Source organism: Hemiscyllium ocellatum, chromosome 7 (genome assembly GCF_020745735.1).
Source record: "Hemiscyllium ocellatum isolate sHemOce1 chromosome 7, sHemOce1.pat.X.cur, whole genome shotgun sequence".
In the NCBI taxonomy this organism is placed as follows: domain Eukaryota; kingdom Metazoa; phylum Chordata; class Chondrichthyes; order Orectolobiformes; family Hemiscylliidae; genus Hemiscyllium; species Hemiscyllium ocellatum.
Window position 1 is genome coordinate 40365011 of NC_083407.1, and position 20832 is coordinate 40385842.

Here is a 20832-nt window from a genome sequence, read left to right on the forward strand (position 1 = left end):
ATGAGGCGCTGGATAAGCTGGGACTTCTTCGCTGAAGCATTATAAGTTGAGGGGTGAGCTTACAGGAGGTTTATAAAGATCATGAGGGTCATAGAGAAGGGGAACAAACTGTCTCTTCTCTAGGGCTGGGAGTTCAAAACTAGAGGGCATAATTTTAAAAAGGAGATTTTAAAAAGGGACCAGAGAGGCAACATTTTTCATACAAAGAGGAAGTGATAGACACAGGTACAGTTACAACATTTAAAAGACTTTGGTACGAGCGCATGAATGATAAAGGGTAAGAGGAAAAGCAACAAATGGGATGAGTTTAGTTTGAGATACTTTGGTCAGATAAGTCGTCCCGAAAGGTCTGTTCCTGAGTGTATGACTAGAAGTCAATAAATTTGTTAAATAATTTGTTTCTCAATCTTCCTGATTACTGAGGTTTTCTGAATTACTCAACTATAAAAACTTTATTCCTAACAGATTTTAACACCTTCCTCGTTACAGATATCAATCTAATTGGCAATAATTTCCTTTTCTACTGCCTGCTTCCCTTGGTCAATGAAAAGTTTACATATACATACCTCGTGTCTCATGGAACCTTCCCAGACTCTAGCAAGCTTTAGAGAATTTTAATGCATTTACTATCTCATTGGCACATTTCAAAATTTTGGGAGGAAATCCATCAAGGCTTACGAATTTAACATCCCACAACTCCATCAGTTTACGTATAATCAATAGGGAAGTAGTACTAAATTTTAACAAATTCCTCTCCTCCTTCCGATGTTATTACTATTAGAAAATTCCAGCTATTACTGGAATTTTTATATTCTCTATAAAAGGAGGAAGCGAAATACTTGCTTATTTAATGCGCTTTGCTCATCTGCTATTAACTCCTCAATATCTATCTAGAAGATCAACATTAAAATTTACTCAGCATTTAAAATACTTGTAGAAATTTACTGTTCCTCATTTCCAAAGAAATTCTAGTTGCTGATTTCTTGAATCACAGAAAATTGTCTCTACTGGACTTCAAAAAAAAAAGAGAAAGGAGGGATGACTATATCTGCCAAAAATGAAACAGAACTGCATTGGATATGGACAAAGGAGCTAAACTCCAGAAAAGGAGAGAGTGTGGGGAGTGAGACTGCTCTTGGAGTCAAGGCAAAATTTGTCTCAAGTTTAATATCAAGGAGCAAAATTCTTGTCATTGGAAGTCAGAAAGAAACGTCTCTACCAGTTGAAGAAATATGTATGAAAAAGATAGAGGTTGTGATTGTTGAAGATCATTTATCGGAATTTGACAATATTGTTGCAAGAGTTATTCAGGGCTTGGCAGCTTCAATTGCTTCAGAGGCTATCCTTTCGTCATAACAAGGTCAGAAGTGTGGATGTTCACCAATTATTGCACATTACTTCAGAACAATGTTATTCCTCGGATACTGAAGCCGGTTTCCATATGCAGCAAGGCCTAGACAACATCCAAGTTTGGGTACTAAATGACAAGTAACAGTCATGTCACACAAGTGCAAGGCAACTACCACCTTCAACAATAAATAAATTTAATGAATTATCTCCTCTTGACATTTAATGGTGATATTAGTTGCTGAATTCCTCAAAATCAATATGCAGCGGGTGGGGGGGCTTAGTAAATGTTGGTATTACTGATCTGAAACTAAATAGGGCCAGCCATATAAGTACGGTCACTATAAATGCAAGGCAGGGACTAGGAATTGAGGTGATAGTGAGTAACACCTCCAGATGCACTACAGCCTTTCCACGATCTATTAAAAAAAAATGTGATGGAATACTCTGCTCTTGCCAGAATGGCTGTGGCTCCAACAGCACACAAAGCTTGAAACCATTAAGAAAAAGACAACCTGCTTTACAAAGTGCTTAAACATGCACTTCTTCCAAAAACAATGCACAGTGGCAATGCATATCACATACAAGTTGCACTGTAGCAACCTGGCAAGGATCCACTGACAGCAACTACCTGCACTTCTAAACACCGAGAGGATCAAAAACAGGAGACACATAAAAGCTAGGAAATGCTAGCTTCCAGTCAGGTGTTTCAGCATCCTGACTTCGAACTCTACTCCCACTCCTTCAATAATCAACTTGTAGAACAATAGCTGTACATGCACCAGGCTCAAAAGCAGTGGCTTCCCCATATTTAGGGAAATTAGGGAGGGGTGTATAAATTGATTTAGCTTGTGATATGGATATCCTAGGGAAAAAAAACGAAAAAAATTGTTTTCTTTGTTAAAGTTAATACTATATCATAATTGCATTCTAGTTAACTCAAGTTGGCTGAAAGAACCCAAAGATGGTGTAATATCACTGGAGTGGCAGTCCTAACATTAACTATAGCACAAATGACTTGATCAATAGGTTGAATCCATGCCTTATATAAAAGGCTAATATTTACCCAATTAGATTCTATTAAGATCAGTTAAAACTAAAAGAATTAAAAATCAATATTAAAAATTCATATAAATGTAACAATATTTTAGAAACTATTAAGAGGAGTAACTTGCCATATGCCGTCATCGTGCCAACATAGGGCCCATCTGCGACATTTTGGTTTTCTTCTGCTAATGCTTTGATGTATCGTTTACTTAGGTCCAGAATCTGCTCCCGAAGCATTGTACTGCTTTCATGTTGTGTCCGTTGTTGGATGGTGAAGTGCAGTAACATCATTCCCCATATGAATCCAAACGTTACCAAAAAAAATCCTAGCTTTTGTGAAGATAACTTCCATAGATGAAAGGTCGCCATTATTTTCAGCAGTGAAGTTATTCCAGAGTGAAATATGCATTAATAAAGTACATGATCTTATTGGTTATGAACCCAGATTAGGCTGCTGTTCATATATGTGTGAAGTTCTTCTTTTAGGAAAATCATCTTCAGTCAAGGAGTTCAGATTCAGTTACATTGCCATAACCAGCCTAGGGCAAAGAAAAAAAAAAGATAAAAAGGTTCACAAAATATTTTTGCACATTGAAAATGCCACCCATTTTGGAGGCAGGAACATCCAAAAAAGATTTTCCTAAACAGAAATCAGATTCACCCACTTGTAAATTTTAAAAAGTTTGCATTAGTTACAAGAGGTCACCAGAGTAAAAATAATTAGGCAACAATGGTCTGCAAAGAAATTTAAGTAACTTCAGAAATTAATAACATTTGAATATTAAACTCAAATTTAACTTCCCTTAGTTTGGCGTTTTCCCCTGTTTCTCTTGCTAAAGTTGGCTTGAAATTTTTTCATTTTTTTTTGTAAAAGTTCTCAACTGCCAATGTTATTGCAAGGTTCTCTCGTGATATACTTAATTTGTATTTGTAAAGTGCTGCATAATTTGTTCACACTATTCAAAATGCAAGATCTGCTTTCACATTGCAAATAAATCTACACTATAAACAAAGAAAACTTGGCAAGCAAAATAACATTGAGCAAATCACAAATTACTACCTCCTTTCCATTTGAACATAGTGTTCACTACTTTGTTCTACAGGTGGCTTGGAATCGCAAGGATTATGCATGTTCTGTACTGTTAAATTCTGATCACGAATTAACAAGTTACTAATTTCATTGTTAATTGCTGATGTCCACAAATTTAGCACACCTGTTATACCAAGATTTGCTGGTGACCAGTGACTTTTTACTGAAGAAACTGGTTCAAGGCTAAACAAATTATTCACTTTCAACTATAATTAAAATACACAGTAATTTAACCTTACCTTCCCAGCAAAGGAGAATTAAACTGTATCAGCTCTGCTTCACACCTCACCAAAATTTAAGACAGGACAGACAGACAGACAAATACCTGCAGAGCAGTTTATGCAGAACTACTCACTCAGTTCACTTAATTTTGTATAATTTCCCACACTTCAGATTCTACTTAGTAGATTTAATATAGTACATATGAAGAATACACTTAAGTGAACTTCATCTTTCACATGAAGTAACTACACTGCTGTCTTTTACATATTGTGACGTTCAAATTGTTTCAAAACATTAAGAATACAGAATACTTTCTCATTCAGAATTATTGTGCTGTTGGGTCTAAACAGCACAAGTCTCCATTAAATGAACACTGAACAGAAATAAGAGCAATGGAATTTCATACATGTTCTTCAAGCCTGCTCTGCTGATCAGAAAAATCTTGGCTGGTTATTGGCCTGAGTGCCATCTTACTACCTGTTCCCTACATCTGCGGACTATGAGAGACCAAAAATCTCTAAGCTTAAATATATTAAGCAATAAAGTATACACAACGAACAGCATTTCAAACATTCACAAGAATTTCAAGAAAGCAATTTCTCATCTTCAATATCAAAGGATTGACTCTTTATTTGTATGCCCATATTGTAGATTCACCACTGTTCTTTACTTCAATCCTTATCTGGTCTGGCCTACACCGGACTCCAGATTCATAGACATGTGGTTGTTGAATTGTGACTTTCTATGCCATTACAGTAACAAGGGAAATAAGGGATAGGCAACAAATCTTTGTGCCAACAATGGCCAAGAGCACATGAAAAACCCTCCCAAGATTGCCTTCCCAACTGCTTGCTGCAGCTGCATGCTTATTTCACATGTTCCTTGTGCAAATCCAAACAAGATCCTCAGAGTGCCAAACGCTCACACATCTTTTAAAAAAAGTGTTTTATTCTCACTACCAGCTGAATAACCTTTTCCCCCATCTACCACCTTGTTATCCTACTTAACTTGCATACATCTCTTTGCAGTCGAGTTAACTTTATCAGCAACTTTAGTTGTTACTGAGTTCTCAAGTCATTAACATACAACAGCCAATACCCTTTCAACAATCCTTGCAATATTCTGCTGATCACAGCCTAAAAATGTTAAAGTGTCCAAGGCACCCCCATGTTTTGCTTCCTGTGCATCAGCTAATCCTCCATCCATTTTTACACATTTTTGCAACTCTATGAACTCTCACCTTGCATATCAACATTGTGGGTACCACCTCAAAATGCCTTTTGAAAATTCAAGCATACAACAGCCACTTGTGGTGCAGTGAATAATCCCTATCTCTGAAAAAAGGCAGCCTGTGTTCAAGTCCCATCTGCTACAGAAACATTGTCATATGTCTGGACACAACAGTTCCTTGCTCCCCTTTGTCAATCTTAACATTTGAACTTCAAAACAAAAGATTGCTAATGAATTTGTCAAAATGATTTCACTTGGGCAAAAGCACAGACTTATCTGGTAATACCACATTTTCTAAACACAAAATAAAAAGTGATTCGAGTGCTTTCCCCAGTGACGATGCCAACATTTTTGGATCATTGGAATCTCTTTTGGGGAGAAGTGGCCTGTACAAGAAGGACAGATTGCACCTAAATTGGAAGGGAATAATATACTGGTAGGGAAATTTGTTAGAGCTGCTCGGGAGGATTTAAACTAGTAAGGTCGGTGGTGGGGGGATGGAAACGACCCAGGGAGATAGTGAGGAAAGAGATTAATCTGAGACTAGTACAGTTGAGAACAGAAAGTGAGTCAAACAAACAAGTCAGGGACAAAGGTAGGACCAAAAAAAGTTAAGGTGCATTTATTTCAATGCAAGGGGTCTAACAGGGAAGATAAAAACAATGACTGCAGATGCTGGAAACCAGATTCTGGATTAGTGGTGCTGGAAGAGCACAGCAGTTCAGGCAGCATCCAAGGAGCAGCGAAATCGACGTTTCGGACAATAGCCCTTCATCAGGAATAAAGGTAGAGAGCCTGAAGCGTGGAGAGATAAGCTAGAGGAGGGCGAGGGTGGGGAGAAAGTAGCATAAGAGCTTCAGGGCAGAGGAAATGACCTGGGAGTTGCAGTGGGACGGGGACTCCCCAGATGAACTCAGGGCATGGTTAGGAACATGGGACTGGGATATCATAGCAATTACAGAAACATGGCTCACGGATGGGCAAGACTGGCAGCTTAATATTCCAGGATACAAATAGTACAGGAAGGATAGAAAGGCAGACAAGGGAGGAAGAGGTGTCACATTTTTGATAAGGGATAGCATTACAGCTGTGCTGAGGGAGGATACTCACGGGAATACATCCAAGGAGTTATTTGGGTGGAACTGAGAAATTAGAAAGGGATGATCACCTTATTGGGATTGTATTCTAGACCCCCTAATAGTCAGAGGGAAATTGAGAAACAAACTTGTAAGGAGATCTCAGCTATCTGTAAGAATAATAGGGTGGTTATGGTAGGGGATTTTAACTTTCCAAACATAGACTGGGACTGCCATAGTGATAAAAGGTTTAGATAGAGAGGGATTTCTTAAGTGCATACAAGACAATTTTCTGATTCAGTATGTGGGTGTACCTACTGGAGAAGGTGCAAACCTTGACCTACTCTTGGGAGATAAGACAGGGCAGATGACTGAGGTGTCAGTGGGGGAGCACTTTGGAGCCAGCGACCATAATTCTATTAGTTTTAAAATAGTGGTGGGAAAGGATAGACCAGATCTAAAAGGTTGAATTTCTAAATTGGAGAAAGGCCAATTTTGACGGTATTAGGCAAGAACTTTCGAAAGCTAATTGGAGACAGATGGTCGCAGGTAAAGAGATGGCTGGAAAATGGGAAGCCTTCAGAAATGAGATAACGAGAATCCAGAGAAAGTATATTCCTGTCAGGGTGAAAGCAAAGGCTGGTAGGTATAGCAAATGCTGGATGACTAAAGAAATTGAGGGTTTGGTTAAGAAAAAGGAGGAAGCAATATCAGGTATAGACAGGATAGATCAAGTGAATCCTTAAGAGTAGAAAGGAAGTAGGAGTATACTTAAGAGGGAAATCAGGAGGGCAAAAAGGGGACATGAGATAGCTTTGACAAATAGAATTAAGGAGAATCCAAAAGGGTTTTTACAAATATATTAAGGACAAAAGGATAACTAGGGAGAGAATAGGGCCCCTCAAAGATCAGCAAGGCGGCTTTTGTGTAGAGCCGCAGAAAATGGAGGAGATACTAAATGAGTATTTTGCAACAGTATTTACTGTGCAGAGAGATATGGAAGATATAGACTGTAGGGAAATAGATGGTGACATCTTGCAAAACAGCCAGATTAGAGGAGGAAGTGCTGGATGTCTTGAAACAGGTAAAGGTGGATAAATCTCCAGGACCTGATCAGGTATACCCGAGAACTCTGTGGGAAGCTAGAGAAGTGATTGCTGGGCCTCTTGCTGAGATATTTGTATCATCGATAGTGGTAGGTGAGCTGCTGGAAGAGTGGAGGTTGGCAAACATGGTGCCACCATTTAAGGGCAGCGGTAAGGACAAGCCAGGGAACTATAGACTGGTGAGCCTGACCTCGGTGGTGGGCAAGTTGTTGGAGGGAATCCTGAGGAACAGGGTGTACATGTATTTGGAAAGGCAAGGACAGATTAGGGATAGTCAACAGGGCTTTGTGCATGGGAAATCATGTCTCACAAACTTGACTGCTACCTCAAAAAACTCAGAATTGAGGAGGACAGAGCAGTAGATGTGATCTATTTGGACTTCAGCAAGGCGTTTGATAAGGTTCTTCATGGGAGACTGATTAGCAAGGTTAGATCTCATGGAATACAGGGAGACACAGAACTGACTCAAAGGTAGAATTCAGAGGGTGGTAGCGGTGGAGGGTTGTTTTCAGACTGGAGGCCTGTGACCAGTGGAGTGCCACAAGGATCGGTGCTGAGTCCTCTACTTTTTGTTATTTACGTAAGTGATTTGGATGAGAGCATAAGAGGTATAGTTAGTAAGTTTGCAGATGACACCAAAATTGGAGGTGTAGCAGACAGCAAACAGGGTTACCTCAGATTAAGGCAGGATCTGGACAAGATGGGCCAATGGACTGAGAAATGGCAGATGGGGTTTAATTCAGATAAATGCGAGGTGCTGCATTTTGGGGAAAGCAAATCTTAGCAAGACTTATACACTTATTGGTAAGGTTCGAAGAATAAAGACCTTGGAGTGCAGGTTCATAGCTCCTTGAAAGTGGAGTCGCGGGGAGATAGGATATTGAAGACGGCATTTGGTATGCTTTCCTTTATTGGTCAGAGTACTGAGTACAGCAGTTGGGAGGTCATGTTGTGGCTGTATAGGACATTGGTTAGGCCACTGTTGGAATATTGCGTGCAATTCTGGTCTCCTTCCTATCGGAAAGATGTTGTGACACTTGAGAGGTTTCAGAGAAGATCTAAAAAGGATGTTATAGCCCTTCCTTATGAAGGGCTTGTGCCCGAAACGTCGAATTTCCTGTTCCTTGGATGCTGCCTGACCTGTTGCGCTATAACCAGCAACACATTTTCAGCTCTAAAAAGGATGTTGCCAAGGTTGGAGGATTTGAGCTATAGTGAGAGGCTGAACAGGCTGGGGCTGTTTCCCTGGAGTGTCAGAGGCTATGGGGTGACCTTATAGATGCCTACAAAATTATGAGGGGCATGGATAGGGTAAATAGGCAAAGTCTTTTCCCTGGGGTCATGGAGTCCAGAACTAGAGGGCATAGGTTTAGGGGGAGAGGGGAAAGATACAAAAGAGACCTAAGAGGCAACTTTTTCCACGCAGAGGGTGGTACGTGTATAGAATGAGCTGCTACAGGATGTAGTGGAGGCTGGTACAATTGCAACATTTAAGAGGAATTTGAATGGAGAAATGAATAGGAAAGGTTTGGAGGGATATGGGCTGGGTGCTGGTAGGTGGGACTAGATTGGGTTGGGACGTTTGGTCGGCATGGACCGAAGGGTCTGTTTCCATGCTGAACATCTCTATGACACCAAGAGAAAATTACATTCAGCAAGCTAATCAGAATTGTGTCATCATCTTGTTAATTTCCATGCCTGCAAGTGTCAGCTGTGACTCAGTTGACAGCATCCTCAGCACTGGGCTGAGTTCAAGTTGCAGTCTAGATCTTCAGAAAGATCATTTCAGTGCAGTGCTGAGTGTGCTGTACTGTCACAGGTGCTATCTTTCAACTGCAATGAAGATGAAACTAAATCCCATCTCACTTTGAGTCGATGAGAGATCTTGCTTTTGTCCCCCTGCCATGCCACTCCAAAAAAAAGAAATATCTCTAATGTCCTAGTCAATATTTGCTAAAAACCATATCACAAAAACAAAAACTCATCACATCACAGTTTAGTGTGCGCAAAATGGACTTGAGTTTCCTACACTACATTACTTTTGAAGTGTAGTCAATGTAGTTGGTGAAAGCATTGTTGAAAGGAAGCAAGATGAAAATATTAGAGAAAAACAAATCCTACAAATATATAATGAAAAAGGCAGAGATGAAATAGACCAAGTCAGAAGGGATTTGTCAGATTGTACCAGTTTCTGTTAATTTAAAACCCCCTTAGAGAAAAAGCATCAGATGTAAGAGAAGTGCACTGGTGGACTAGCTACAAAAAGGACAGGAACAATTGAATGTACTATCTACAAATTTAGCTATGCCACCACAATGCAAATATGCAGGTTTGTTAGAAGCGTGCAGAGTAGATGGATGGATAACCACTTTAAAACATGGAACTGCATCCAACTGCACTCGGGCAATGAATGGCTGGATACCAAAGTGAAACAAAGTGTAGCAATTCCAGATAACAAGGATACAACCCAACTAGATTTGTTTGATCAATCTATACCAGAATGAATTGCAGCACTCGGAAATAATGTAGTAACAGGCTAATCAAACATATCAATCAGTTTTCAAGGTTTGCACATTAACTTTGCCAAACTGTGATAACCATACAAACGTACAATACATTTGCAGCTATAATTTGTATTTATACAGCAAAATTTCAAAAACAAAGACAGTTCACAGGAATATTCTCAGGTAAACTTTGACACCAAGACACGCACAATATTTGGACAGGTGATCAAAAACATGGTCAGATTTAAGGAGTGCCTTAAAAAGGAAAAGGCATATGGCAACGGAAAGGTTTAAGTGAAAACCACTGGAGAAAGTTCTGAAGGACAGAAGTAATCTTCACTCAAAGAAGCAAAAGTTTGATGTAAAATAGTTTGCATAGACAGACACAGGTCATGCCTAACATTTTGATGGTTAGTGATCAGGTGTGTAGATAAAGGTAGTTTATATGAAAGTCATCAAAACCTTGAGCAAGGTCCCATATGGCATACTGATAAAGATGAAGAGCAGGAGATTTAGAAGGGTTTGGAAGAAATATTGTTTTCAGCCAGATGGTGGTGGGAATCTGGAATGCACAGTCTTGGAGGGCAGTAGAAGCAGGAAACCTCACAAATCTTCCCAATGTGGCTAAGTGCTTGAAATGTCTCACCATTCGAGACTGTGTGTCAAGTACTGGAAATTGGAATTAAATGCAGATAGGTCAGTGTAGATTCAATGGGCCGAACAACCACCTCTGTGCTGCATGACTGCATTCAAAACTTAAACTAGAAATCGGAAAACTCCGCTATCAATTGTAGGACAAGGGGAAATAAAAAAAACCAGGGAGACATGATCTCAAAGTTAAGGAGTTTAAGAGGTATGACAAACACAGAGATCAGGAATAAGATGAATAAGTTTTGGAGGTGCTGTTAGACCAGACTTTGTACTAGTTCAGAGTCCTCACAAAATGGGACTTAAGAGTTAAGAGGTAGGTTGCATTTGCGATCTTCACCACTAGGTGGCATAGTGCCTATACAGGTTGCAGTGTCACAACATTATCTATGCATTTAGATTTGACATTCTACAGCAAACTTCAAAGTGCTTCCAATGCTACCAGGTCCAACCAGTCCTACCACCCAGCCACAGAATGACACCATGAAAACTTGGTGAAAGTGAGGATTGCAGATGCTGGAGTCGAGAGTGTGGTACTAGAATCTGATGAAGGGCTTTTGCCTGAAACATTGATTCACCTGCTCCTCGCATACTGCCTGACCGGCTGTGCTTTTGCAGCACCACACTCTCAACATGAAGACTTAAGTAATTCTAGCTAGTTTTATTATTAGCATTTTATCTTTTCTTGAATTTTGTCTGTTTGTCTTGTGCGCATTTGGGGATGAAAGCAATATTTACTTTGTTTAATTTTGCTCTGCTTAAGTTACTTATTATTAATTGAATTTTTGGCTTAAGCAAAATAATTTGTGTCTAGAATTGATTATTCAGAGTTCAAGAATGGTTACTCAAAAGTCTAATTAGAAACCCAGAAGGTCAACTTTCTGGAATTTTAAAAGCTTTAGTTTTATTCCTTTGCAAACATGGAGGTAGGCAGGCAGATTTAATTCTGTCTATCTGTTTCATAACAATATTCAATGGCATTGCCATCACTCAACCATTCACTATCAACAACAGGGGGTTACTTTTGACTAGAAACTGAACAGGGCATCCTTACAAAAAAAAAGTGACTCAAACAAGTTTGTGCAAATTCTGTAGTGAGTAACCCCCCCCCCCCATATGAAGCATTCTAGCTCCTCAAATCTGTTCACCACTGCAAGGTAAAATTCAGAAATGCAATGAAATTCTTTCAGCTTGTCTGAATGACTTCAGCCCCAAAAAAAACTCAAGCAGCTCAACACCACCCAGGATAAAGCAGCCTATTTGATCCGTGCCCCAGCAAACACTTGGAACATTCGTTCTCTCCACAACTGACAGTGGCAGCAATGTTACCATTTACACATTTGGCCTTTGACATGTAGATCATAATTGATTGGTCAGTTGCAGAGTTTCTCACTGCCTGCAAATGTGACCGTTAATCTCGTTAGCTAACCTTATGCCACTGCTTAACTTCCATTTCTGGAAGCTGCAAGATTGTGAAAAGTACGTACTCAATAGACTTTGCTGGCTTGTATTGTTTTTCAATTTTGTCCAAATGGGCCATTATTGCAGGAAATGCAAGTTTTTTTTGGTAGCCATGGAAACAAATAAGAAATATCCTAGGAAGTGATGTGTGATGCCAGTATATCAGTTATGAAAACAGAGGAAGCTATTCAGCTTACGTCCATGCAGACTCTCTGCAACAGTATCCAGCTTGCACTGTTTCTCTGCAGTTTTTCTTCCCCTTTCAGCTGCTTAGCTAATAGGTCAGTGCAGGACCAAAGGAAAAAAAAGGGTATGCTGCTGCCCTGCATTCAATATTCAAGCAATACAAGCCAACCAAGGGCTCTGGAAACAAATCACAAACACTGGAAGGCAGTCGCAACATTTTGGATATTCCAGTAGCAAGGATCCACAGGCTGACTTGCAGCATGACTGTCACAAACTACAAGGTGAAGCAATAATGAGTGACGAACTCCGACCATATTAAAAAAAAACAAAAAATAACAACTTCCATGTAGAAAGGGAGCTTCTTTTCACAACTGCTAAGAGTTTTAGCCTTATATGTCACTAAAGTACATAAATAAGTAAAAAGAGAATTTGGAAGGACACTGCAGAGTGATGCATTGTAAATTGAAGGATAATTTTCTCTTGAAAAGCACACTTTAGAGAAAACATGCATGAGCTGAAGGTCCTTTTAAAGGTTCAATAATCATTTTTTCTAAACCAGCAGCAAAAGCCAGGGCCTGCACTGAAGCATCATCTCTCATTTGCCAATTTGTGCAAGAACAAGAAATTATTCAAGAAATAATTAAAGTAATGATTGAGGTCAGTAGTGCTTTATTCAAAGATTTTAAGAACAAAGTAGTAACGTGATCCAGAGCACGTCAACTGGTGCTTTGCAGTAGCAAGACAAATGAAATCTTTGTCTGACGATGTCTTTCAGCAACAAGATCTGAGGAAATGTAAATGCTTTTCATTGCAGCTTGATTTTACAAATCCACATGATTGACAGCCTAGCAGATTGGTTTAGTGAGTTCTTTTTCCCCTTAGAGGCATAACTGAAGGAGAACATTTTTCACAATTTTGCCATTAAAAAAGTGAAGATGTGAGGAAATCTACAACAAATTTAATAAGTACAAGTTTTTGGAATGTTTTCCTCATCAAGAAACTGCTTTCCATCACAACTGATGATATATCAGACATACTTGGCACTAACAAGGCCTCTATTGCAATTTGCAGAAATGGTTCTTGTTTCCACTCTGGCAGAGTTATAGACACTCCTCATGTAATCAAAGTTAAGATTGTAAAGCTGATTTGAGTAAGAGCACTTCACATAGCGCGTTTAAATTACTCAATGAACTAACCCTCCAAACTGATCTGAAGTGGTCAAGTCAAGAGAAGGTAAAAAAAAACAATGACTGCAGATGCTGGAAACCAGATTCTGGATCAGTGGTGCTGGAAGAGCACAGCAGTTCAGGTAGCATCCAACGAGCAGCGAAATCGATGTTGATGAAGGGCTTTTGCCCGGAACATCGATTTCGCTGCTCGTTGATGCTACCTGAACTGCTGTGCTCTTCCAGCACCACTGATCCAGAAGTCAAGAGAAGGGCTTACAAAGAGATTCCGATCTGTCACCTGAAGTGGTAATTTTTCTTAAAAACAAAAAAAAAGTGCAGTAAGATGTTAGACAATGTGCAATTACTTGGCTTCAGGCTCCTTAGGAGACAAGACAAAACTGTACAAGCTGAACTTTGAACTGCAGGATAAAGGATAAAAACTTAACACGCGATCAGTGTCATGAATGTATTCAAATTGACACTACATCTGTGATCCACAATTTCACTTCGACTCTACGGAAGATACAAGGAGACAATCAAAGACAAAAAAATGGTTTCACCCAGAAAGGTTCGGAGAGGAATTCCACAGGCGTTTTCAGGAATTAGATGTAATAGAACAAATTGTCACGTTTGTCTCAAATCTACTACTTCAAGTAGATGTCAGTGGATTAACTATCTTATAGTATGAGGTGTTTGATTTATAAAGCAGGTCAGTTAATATGGAGATAAATAATTTGCAAAAACATTGAGCTGAAAGTTAGAGAAAGACACAGCAATTTATGGGGACACATCAAAAATTACCCATTCCTTTCATCTGTGATTTAAAGTGCTTACTTTGACTCCACATACAAACCAGGAATAAGAGTATGCCATTCTGCCCTTCAAGCTACTCTACTATTCAACAAGGTCATGGCTGATCAAATTTTAAACTACAGACAGCATTCACCCAAATAAAAACAGTCATGCCCAGTATCAGACGTGCCTCACAAAATATTTGGTGGACTGTATATGACTAGCAGTCAGAAACAATAATTCAAACTTCAAGGTACTGGCAGATAAAATACAGTCACAAGCGTCACACAAACTTGGAGAGTAGAAGACATAAATTTTAAAAACATTTATTCATTATGTAGGACAATATTTTGCTTCGTTTGCACATAATTTCAAAGCGTGATCTTGTACTTAAAAAGATTGAAGACCACTAATCTACAGATGCAATTGAACAACTCACTAAGACTCATTACATAGCAGATTCCACATCTGCAATCTCTAACACACAGAAGGAAAAGGGAAGCAGATATACAGGAACGTCACCTCTGCAAGTTGTCCTCCAAATCTCACAACATTCTTACTTGAAAATATCTCATCTAATTTCTTTGCTGTTGCACCAAAATAGGAGAACCCTCCCCAACTACACTACGGTTACATCTCCATGACAGTTGATAGTGGTTCAAGAAGGTGGCTGAATGCCATCTTAAAGGGCAATGAAGGATGGGCACGGAGTGCTGACTTCAGAAACACGAGTAATTTATTTTAAAGGGGACAGTCATAACGGCTTTCATCTAATCTCTCCCTAATTTCCAGTGTTTTATCTTGTATAACATTGAACCTTTCTCCCAAATTCACAACATAATCAACATTAAATTTTACCCTTGGACTTTTTTTTCCATACATTCAACTACTTTGTTACAGGAACACAGAAACTTGCCATTCCGCCTGTTAATTAATCATTTAATTTGATCATAGCTAATTATCTACCTCAATAGAAGTTTTTAACACTATCTCCATATTCCTTAATATTTACAGAAATCTATCAATTTTTGTCTTGAACATGCTCAGTGATTGAGCTTTCACAGCTCTCTAGGGTAGGGAATTACAAAACTTCACATCTCTGAGTAAAGAAATTCTTCCCCATCTGCTTTTAAAATGGATTACCCTCATGTCCTGGCTGTTGAGTCAACAGCTAGGTGAAATAACCTAACATCTACCCTGTTATACTCCATAAGAATTTTATAAATGTGTCAATTAAATCACCCCCTCATTCTTCAAAACTCTACAGAATACAGATCCAATTTCCTCACTCTTAAAACAATCCTACCATCCTGGAGCAATCTGGTGAACCTTTGCTGAACTCCCTCAAATGGAAAGTATAGATATTTTCTAATCAACTTGCTCAGATTTGTTATAACACATCTGTGAACCCAGATCTCCTGTGTCAGAGGTAGAGAGGGTACCACAGTACAAGAGGAGTCAAAAGTACAGCATAGAAACAGACCCTTCAGTCCAACTTGTCCATGACTACCAGATAGCAAATGGGACTAGATTAATTTTCAGCTAGCATTTGGCCCATCTCTCTCACATCCTTCCTATTCTTATACCCATCTAGAGGCCATTTAAAATATCATAATTGTACAAATGTCCACCACTGCATCTGGCAGTTCATTCCATAAACATACCACCTTTTACAGGAAAAAAGGTTGCTACTTAGGCCCCTTTGAATACCTTTCCCCTCAAGCTGGGCAGCATCAGGTGGAGGAGAAGTCAACATTTCAGGTGTAACTCTTCTTCAGCACTGTGGATGGGTGTAAGAGGAGCTGCAGATAAGGGAGGAGCTGGGTGAGGATTTTGGTTGGGGAGAGGGGCAGGTTGGAGAGGTAGGGATAGTTCAACACAGGTAGAGGGTATGACCTGGCTGGTCAATGGGAAAAATGAATCCAGTTGGTAGCTGGAAAAAAGCATCAGTCAGAGGAATGGAAAGGAGAGGGAGGGGTTTAAAAGAGAGGTTATTTGAAGTTGGAGAACTCAATGTTGAATCCTCCGGGCTGTAGAAGAGTCAAGCCACTCCATCCAAGAGTTCCTTAACAGAGACACCAAGGTAGAGGGCAACATGGTAATGATTTCCTTCAATGCGACAGCCCTATTCACATCAACAAACATCACCCTATTCAAAGGAACACTGGCCTCACTGCTAGATGAACCAAGGACACAAACACCTGACAGCACAAACTCCATCAGCAAGGACAGAATCCTCAAACTAGATCTGTGCGTCACAACCCACTTCACTTTCAACTACAAGATTTACAAACAAATCAATGGGACCCGATGGGATCATTAATATCAAGGTTCTTAGCAAAAGCAGTTATGCAGAGGTTAGAACGAACAGCTTTTACCAAATCCCAGCCCAAGCTTTGGGTCCGCTATGTGGATGACACCTTTGTCATCATGAAACATTAATAAATTAGAAACACACACACATAAACATCCTTACTGGTATAAAGTTCACCAAAGGCGAAGAGAACATCAGACTCCCCTTCCTCAACATCACAGTAGAATGAAAAGCCAATGGACAACGGGAGACCAGCATCCACAGGAAAGCCACACACGCTGACAAACAGAGCTGCATCAGGATATTACTTAAAACAAGCCACAACACACTGCAACACCCAGGAAGTACAAGTAGTCGAGGAAAAACACCTATTTAACATATTCAGGAAAAACAGGTACCCAGTAAGCGCAGACTACCAATTCCTACACAATAGATCGAAACAAGAAAGCAACACGCCCAGAGACTCTAGCCATTTTACCACACATTAAAGACATTTGAGATGACAACCAGACTACTCCAGTCCCTAGGCATCATAGTAGCCCACAAACTTACCACCACAGCTGCTGATGAACTTCAAGGACCCTATACCAACAAACAGCAGAACGAATGCGATATACAGAATACCCTGCAAGGACTGCAAGCAATATTACATTGGACAGATAAGCAGGAAACTAGCCAGCAGGATACAGGACCACCAACTAGCCACCAAAAGACATAACCAACTATCACTAGTATCCATACACACAGATGAAGAGGGACACCAGTTCGACTGGGACAATTTATCCCTATTGGGACAGGCTAAATAAAGACATGCATGGGAATTTCAAGAGGCCTGGCATTCAAACGGGAAAGCCATTAACAGACATCAATTTGGACCCCATTTACCAATCTCAGAAAAAGAACTGGAAGTGATATCACCCATTACAACAGACCAAGACACAAACAACTTCGGGACAGAACACCAGCACTTCAGAGGCTCACTGATGTTACTTAGCATGGTGACGAAACGCCGGAGACCAAATCTGCCAGCTCAGCGAGCAAACGTACAACTTAATGATACATAACTGTTTATGTTGTTTGCTTGTAAAAAGCTCCCAAAGTAAATAAATTTCCATTAGTCCCCTCAACTTTCTTGTCGAGTTTTAAAAAAAATGAAATCACCAGGGCTACAGAAATATTGACGTTAATCATTAACCAATCCCATGTGCTCTAATTTTATTTAATAAGCTCCTACATGGGGCCTTTAACAAAAGCATTACCAAAACCCAAAAGCACATAATCCACCAGTTCTTTTGTCTGTGCTACAAGTAACATCTCCAAAAAATTCTAACTCATTTATTCATCACTACTGGCCTTCCAGATGTCCACGCTGACTCCACCCAATTTTGCCATTTTTTTCCCTAATGCCTAGTTATCACAAGCATTAATTGTTGATTCTAGCATTTGCCCCATGACTGTTAGCAATGTAAAGATCTGTAGTTCTCCCCCCTCCCTCAACCAGGATTACATTTAGTACTTTTCAGTCAGTAGGAATCTTTCTAGAATTTACAGAATTATGAAGGATATCACCTGTGCATCCACTCTCTATTGATACTTCCTTCAACATTCTAGGATGAAATTCATCTGGTCTGTGAATATCAAACCTCAGTCCAGTTATTTTTTCAATTCTCTATTAACACTAGATATTGCTTGGATGCCCAGTGTTTCCAGTTTTCTGCAATTCTTAAAAGAAAGATGATACAAGAAACTTTAGTTTTGATGTTATCTTCTCTGTTCTCCAGTATTAAGTTTCCAGTCCCCACCAGTATTGGGTCCATATCTGTCCTTGCTAATCTTTTCCCTTCAAAATTTGAGAAGCTTTTGTCTGCCTTTAGGCTTTCCCATTAGATTGCACTCATACATTTTTCCCTTTCTTCATTTTTTTTGGTGGTTCTTTGCTAGGTCGTAAATTGCTCCCAAAAATCAGGTTTACCACTGTCCCTGATACCCTTTTGAATTACTTCCTTTGATCGAATGCAATCTTTAAACTTCTTTCAATGGCCATGATTGGTTTCATTTATCTGCTTGACCAAATGATTATTTCTTTAAAATACTGGCCACTGCCAAATAGTTTTGTGCACTTTTCCAATCCACTGGAGCCAGTTTATCTGCAGTTTCCTTTGCTCAAATTTAGGACCCTAGTTTCCAAAGAAACTATGTCATATTCAAAACTTAACACAGAATTCTGTCATCTTATGGCAAGTATTTCCCCAAGGTTCCCCACCCTGTCTCTGCCAATGTATTTTATCAACAGCATGAATTTATAAAGGTAGAGCAAACAACTAGGAGAAAGTGAGGACTGCAGATGCTGGAGATCAGAGCTGAAAATGTGTTGCTGGAAGAGCACAGCAGGTCAGGCAGCATCCAAGGAGCAGGTGTGTCGAAGTTTCGGGCATGAGCCCTCCATCAGAAATGTAGAGCAAACAACTGTATATGCCAGAATTCTGAAAATAAAAACTGAAAGTGCTGGTGAAACCTAGCAAGTCTTCAACTCTCTTCCAAAAAAAGAATCATGCTAGGCTCAAAACTTTCACTCAGTTTCTCTTTCCACAGATGCTGCCAGTTTCATCACTTTTTGTTGGCATTTATGAAGTTGTTTAATGTACTAAATGTCACATGGTACATCAGTGAAGAGTAATCATACAGAGGGAAAGTTCTTACATGGCTGAAAGATATTAGAGATAGAAACTGACCACAGAACAGAAAGAATATTGTAATTTGCTGCACTGTTAGACCAGAGAGCAAACACAGATCAGCCAGCAGGGTAATGATAGATAAATAAAGCTTGGTGTAAACTAGCTCACCGGCAACACTTGTACAAGTTCAGGTCTATGTCAGGTGAAAGATTAGCGGAGATAGAACTTAAAAGAATCTTTACACTGTTGCAACACTAACATTTGTATTTTTCACACCAGCTACAGCAATGACCTCTGAGCAAGACTACCAACTCAGCCAGCTTCAGCAAATGGTTTATTAACTGGTTGAGGCAGGAAAAATATTTCACATTTGGTCCACACAGTTGGCAGGCAGCATGCTTTTGTTCCTTCAACCTGAGCCATATGCGAATTTTGCACATAAACGTTTCACAAATTAAATATATTCAAAGACACAAACACATATCATGGGAGTCAGATAACCATTTAAATCCGATTCCAGGCTTATCGCAAAATTCAAACCAAATACTCTTCCCCTTTAATCAAGCTACCTTGCAAGCCTCCAACTCTTGTGCTGCAGATACTTAATACTTAAGGGAAAGGCTATTTCACTTAACACAAAAAATGAACATTTCTTTGGACCGAGTAACCTTGGAGAGCTCTTTTTTTCCCCTCGTGATCCAGCTACAGGGCAAATACTCACGTAATTCAATGCTTGAGCAGTGAGGGCTCCTTTTGTTATTTTTAAATATCAATGAGTAAGAGGTCACTGGGTTCAATGTTGCTGAGAGAGATGGCCAGCAGCCTTGACAAACCCCATACCTCCCGCATCGCAACAGGGCTGCCTCACCCACCCTGACAGACACTAATTGTTCACAATTCGACTAGCAATACCGACTGGGGAAGATACACCACGGAGCAATAAAATAAAACACTGCAATTCACAATTTAAACAAAAAGAGCCCGCAAAGGAACAGCGGGGGTTGGGGTGGGGAGGGGGATACATGAAATTGGGGCCGGTGGAGGGGGTGCAGCCTCACCTGGAAGGCGATCTCTAATACCAGTCATGCACCAAGTCTCTTATTTTATACAGACCCACAGTTAATTGGAGTTTAACGGTCACTCGCTGCCTTCGTTTCTCCGAGGGTACCGCAGCACTTTTTTTTGGGTTAAATTCAGGTTTTAACTGTTCTCCCAGTACAGCGCGCAACCCGAAACGCAGCCTCGCTCGAGCTCCTTTTTAAATCGCTCGGACACAATCGGCCAAGGAGCGGCGCCGGCGCCGCCGAGCATGCGCCAACACTGCCCCCACCCCCACCACCGCACTCCGCGGGCGGGCGGATGGCGGCGGTGCTTCCCTACATCCCTCCTGCTCGATCTCTCACCTGCATCCACCAACTCTCCCGGTATCTTCCACCTCCCTCACCATTTCAGGACATTAGTCGTACCACCATCACGCCCCGCCGCCGCCGCCTCCCCCAACCTTCCTCGTAACCCCACGGGCTACGGTGGAAGATTCCAGAAGGTGCACGGCCGAGCGTCAGTTTCGCAGCTCGAGCATCAAAGCTCGGCCTTGCTCCGGGGTCCTAACTGTCCGTGTTCCCTTAGCTCTCTCGCTATCTGCCTGTATCGATTTGAGCTGAACAACAACCACAATACGGCAGGGAAGGGCGCTTGAGCTGGTCACGCACGCGCGTGCTGAAACACTGCCACCCGCTGGTACGGTCGAGCTCCTACAGGGTGCCACTCCTCTCTTCCCACTCCCCGCGGCCGGTGCCAGCACTGAGTAGAGTACGATGGATTGTGCTCTGAAAGGGTACAGCAACTGCACATACACAAAACAAACACACGCTTTCAGGAGCTTTATTTTAAGATATCCAATTGAACCGTTGTTTTAAATTTGTCTTTATTTTGCTAGTTTTTGTTTAATGAAACGATTTGGTTCGT

At 40.4% G+C, this 20832-nt stretch overlaps 1 protein-coding gene across 4 annotated transcripts in view; it reads right to left on the reverse strand.

The window, feature by feature from the left end:
- mgat5 (alpha-1,6-mannosylglycoprotein 6-beta-N-acetylglucosaminyltransferase) overlaps positions 1–20557 on the reverse strand; it is a 143940-nt gene extending 123383 nt beyond the window's left edge. For 2 of the 4 annotated variants that reach the window (XM_060827135.1, XM_060827139.1), the window contains exons 1-2: positions 19926–20122; positions 2523–2933 (exon numbers count right to left, since the gene is read on the reverse strand). In XM_060827135.1, the coding sequence (XP_060683118.1) occupies positions 2523–2763 (241 nt within the window). In that variant the 5' untranslated portion in view covers positions 2764–2933; positions 19926–20122. Of the gene's footprint in view, positions 1–2522; positions 2934–16354; positions 16376–19925; positions 20123–20270 lie in introns of those variants that run through there. The other 2 variants (XM_060827136.1, XM_060827137.1) reach the window with 2 other exon arrangements.
- Between the last annotated feature and the right edge of the window lie 275 nt (positions 20558–20832).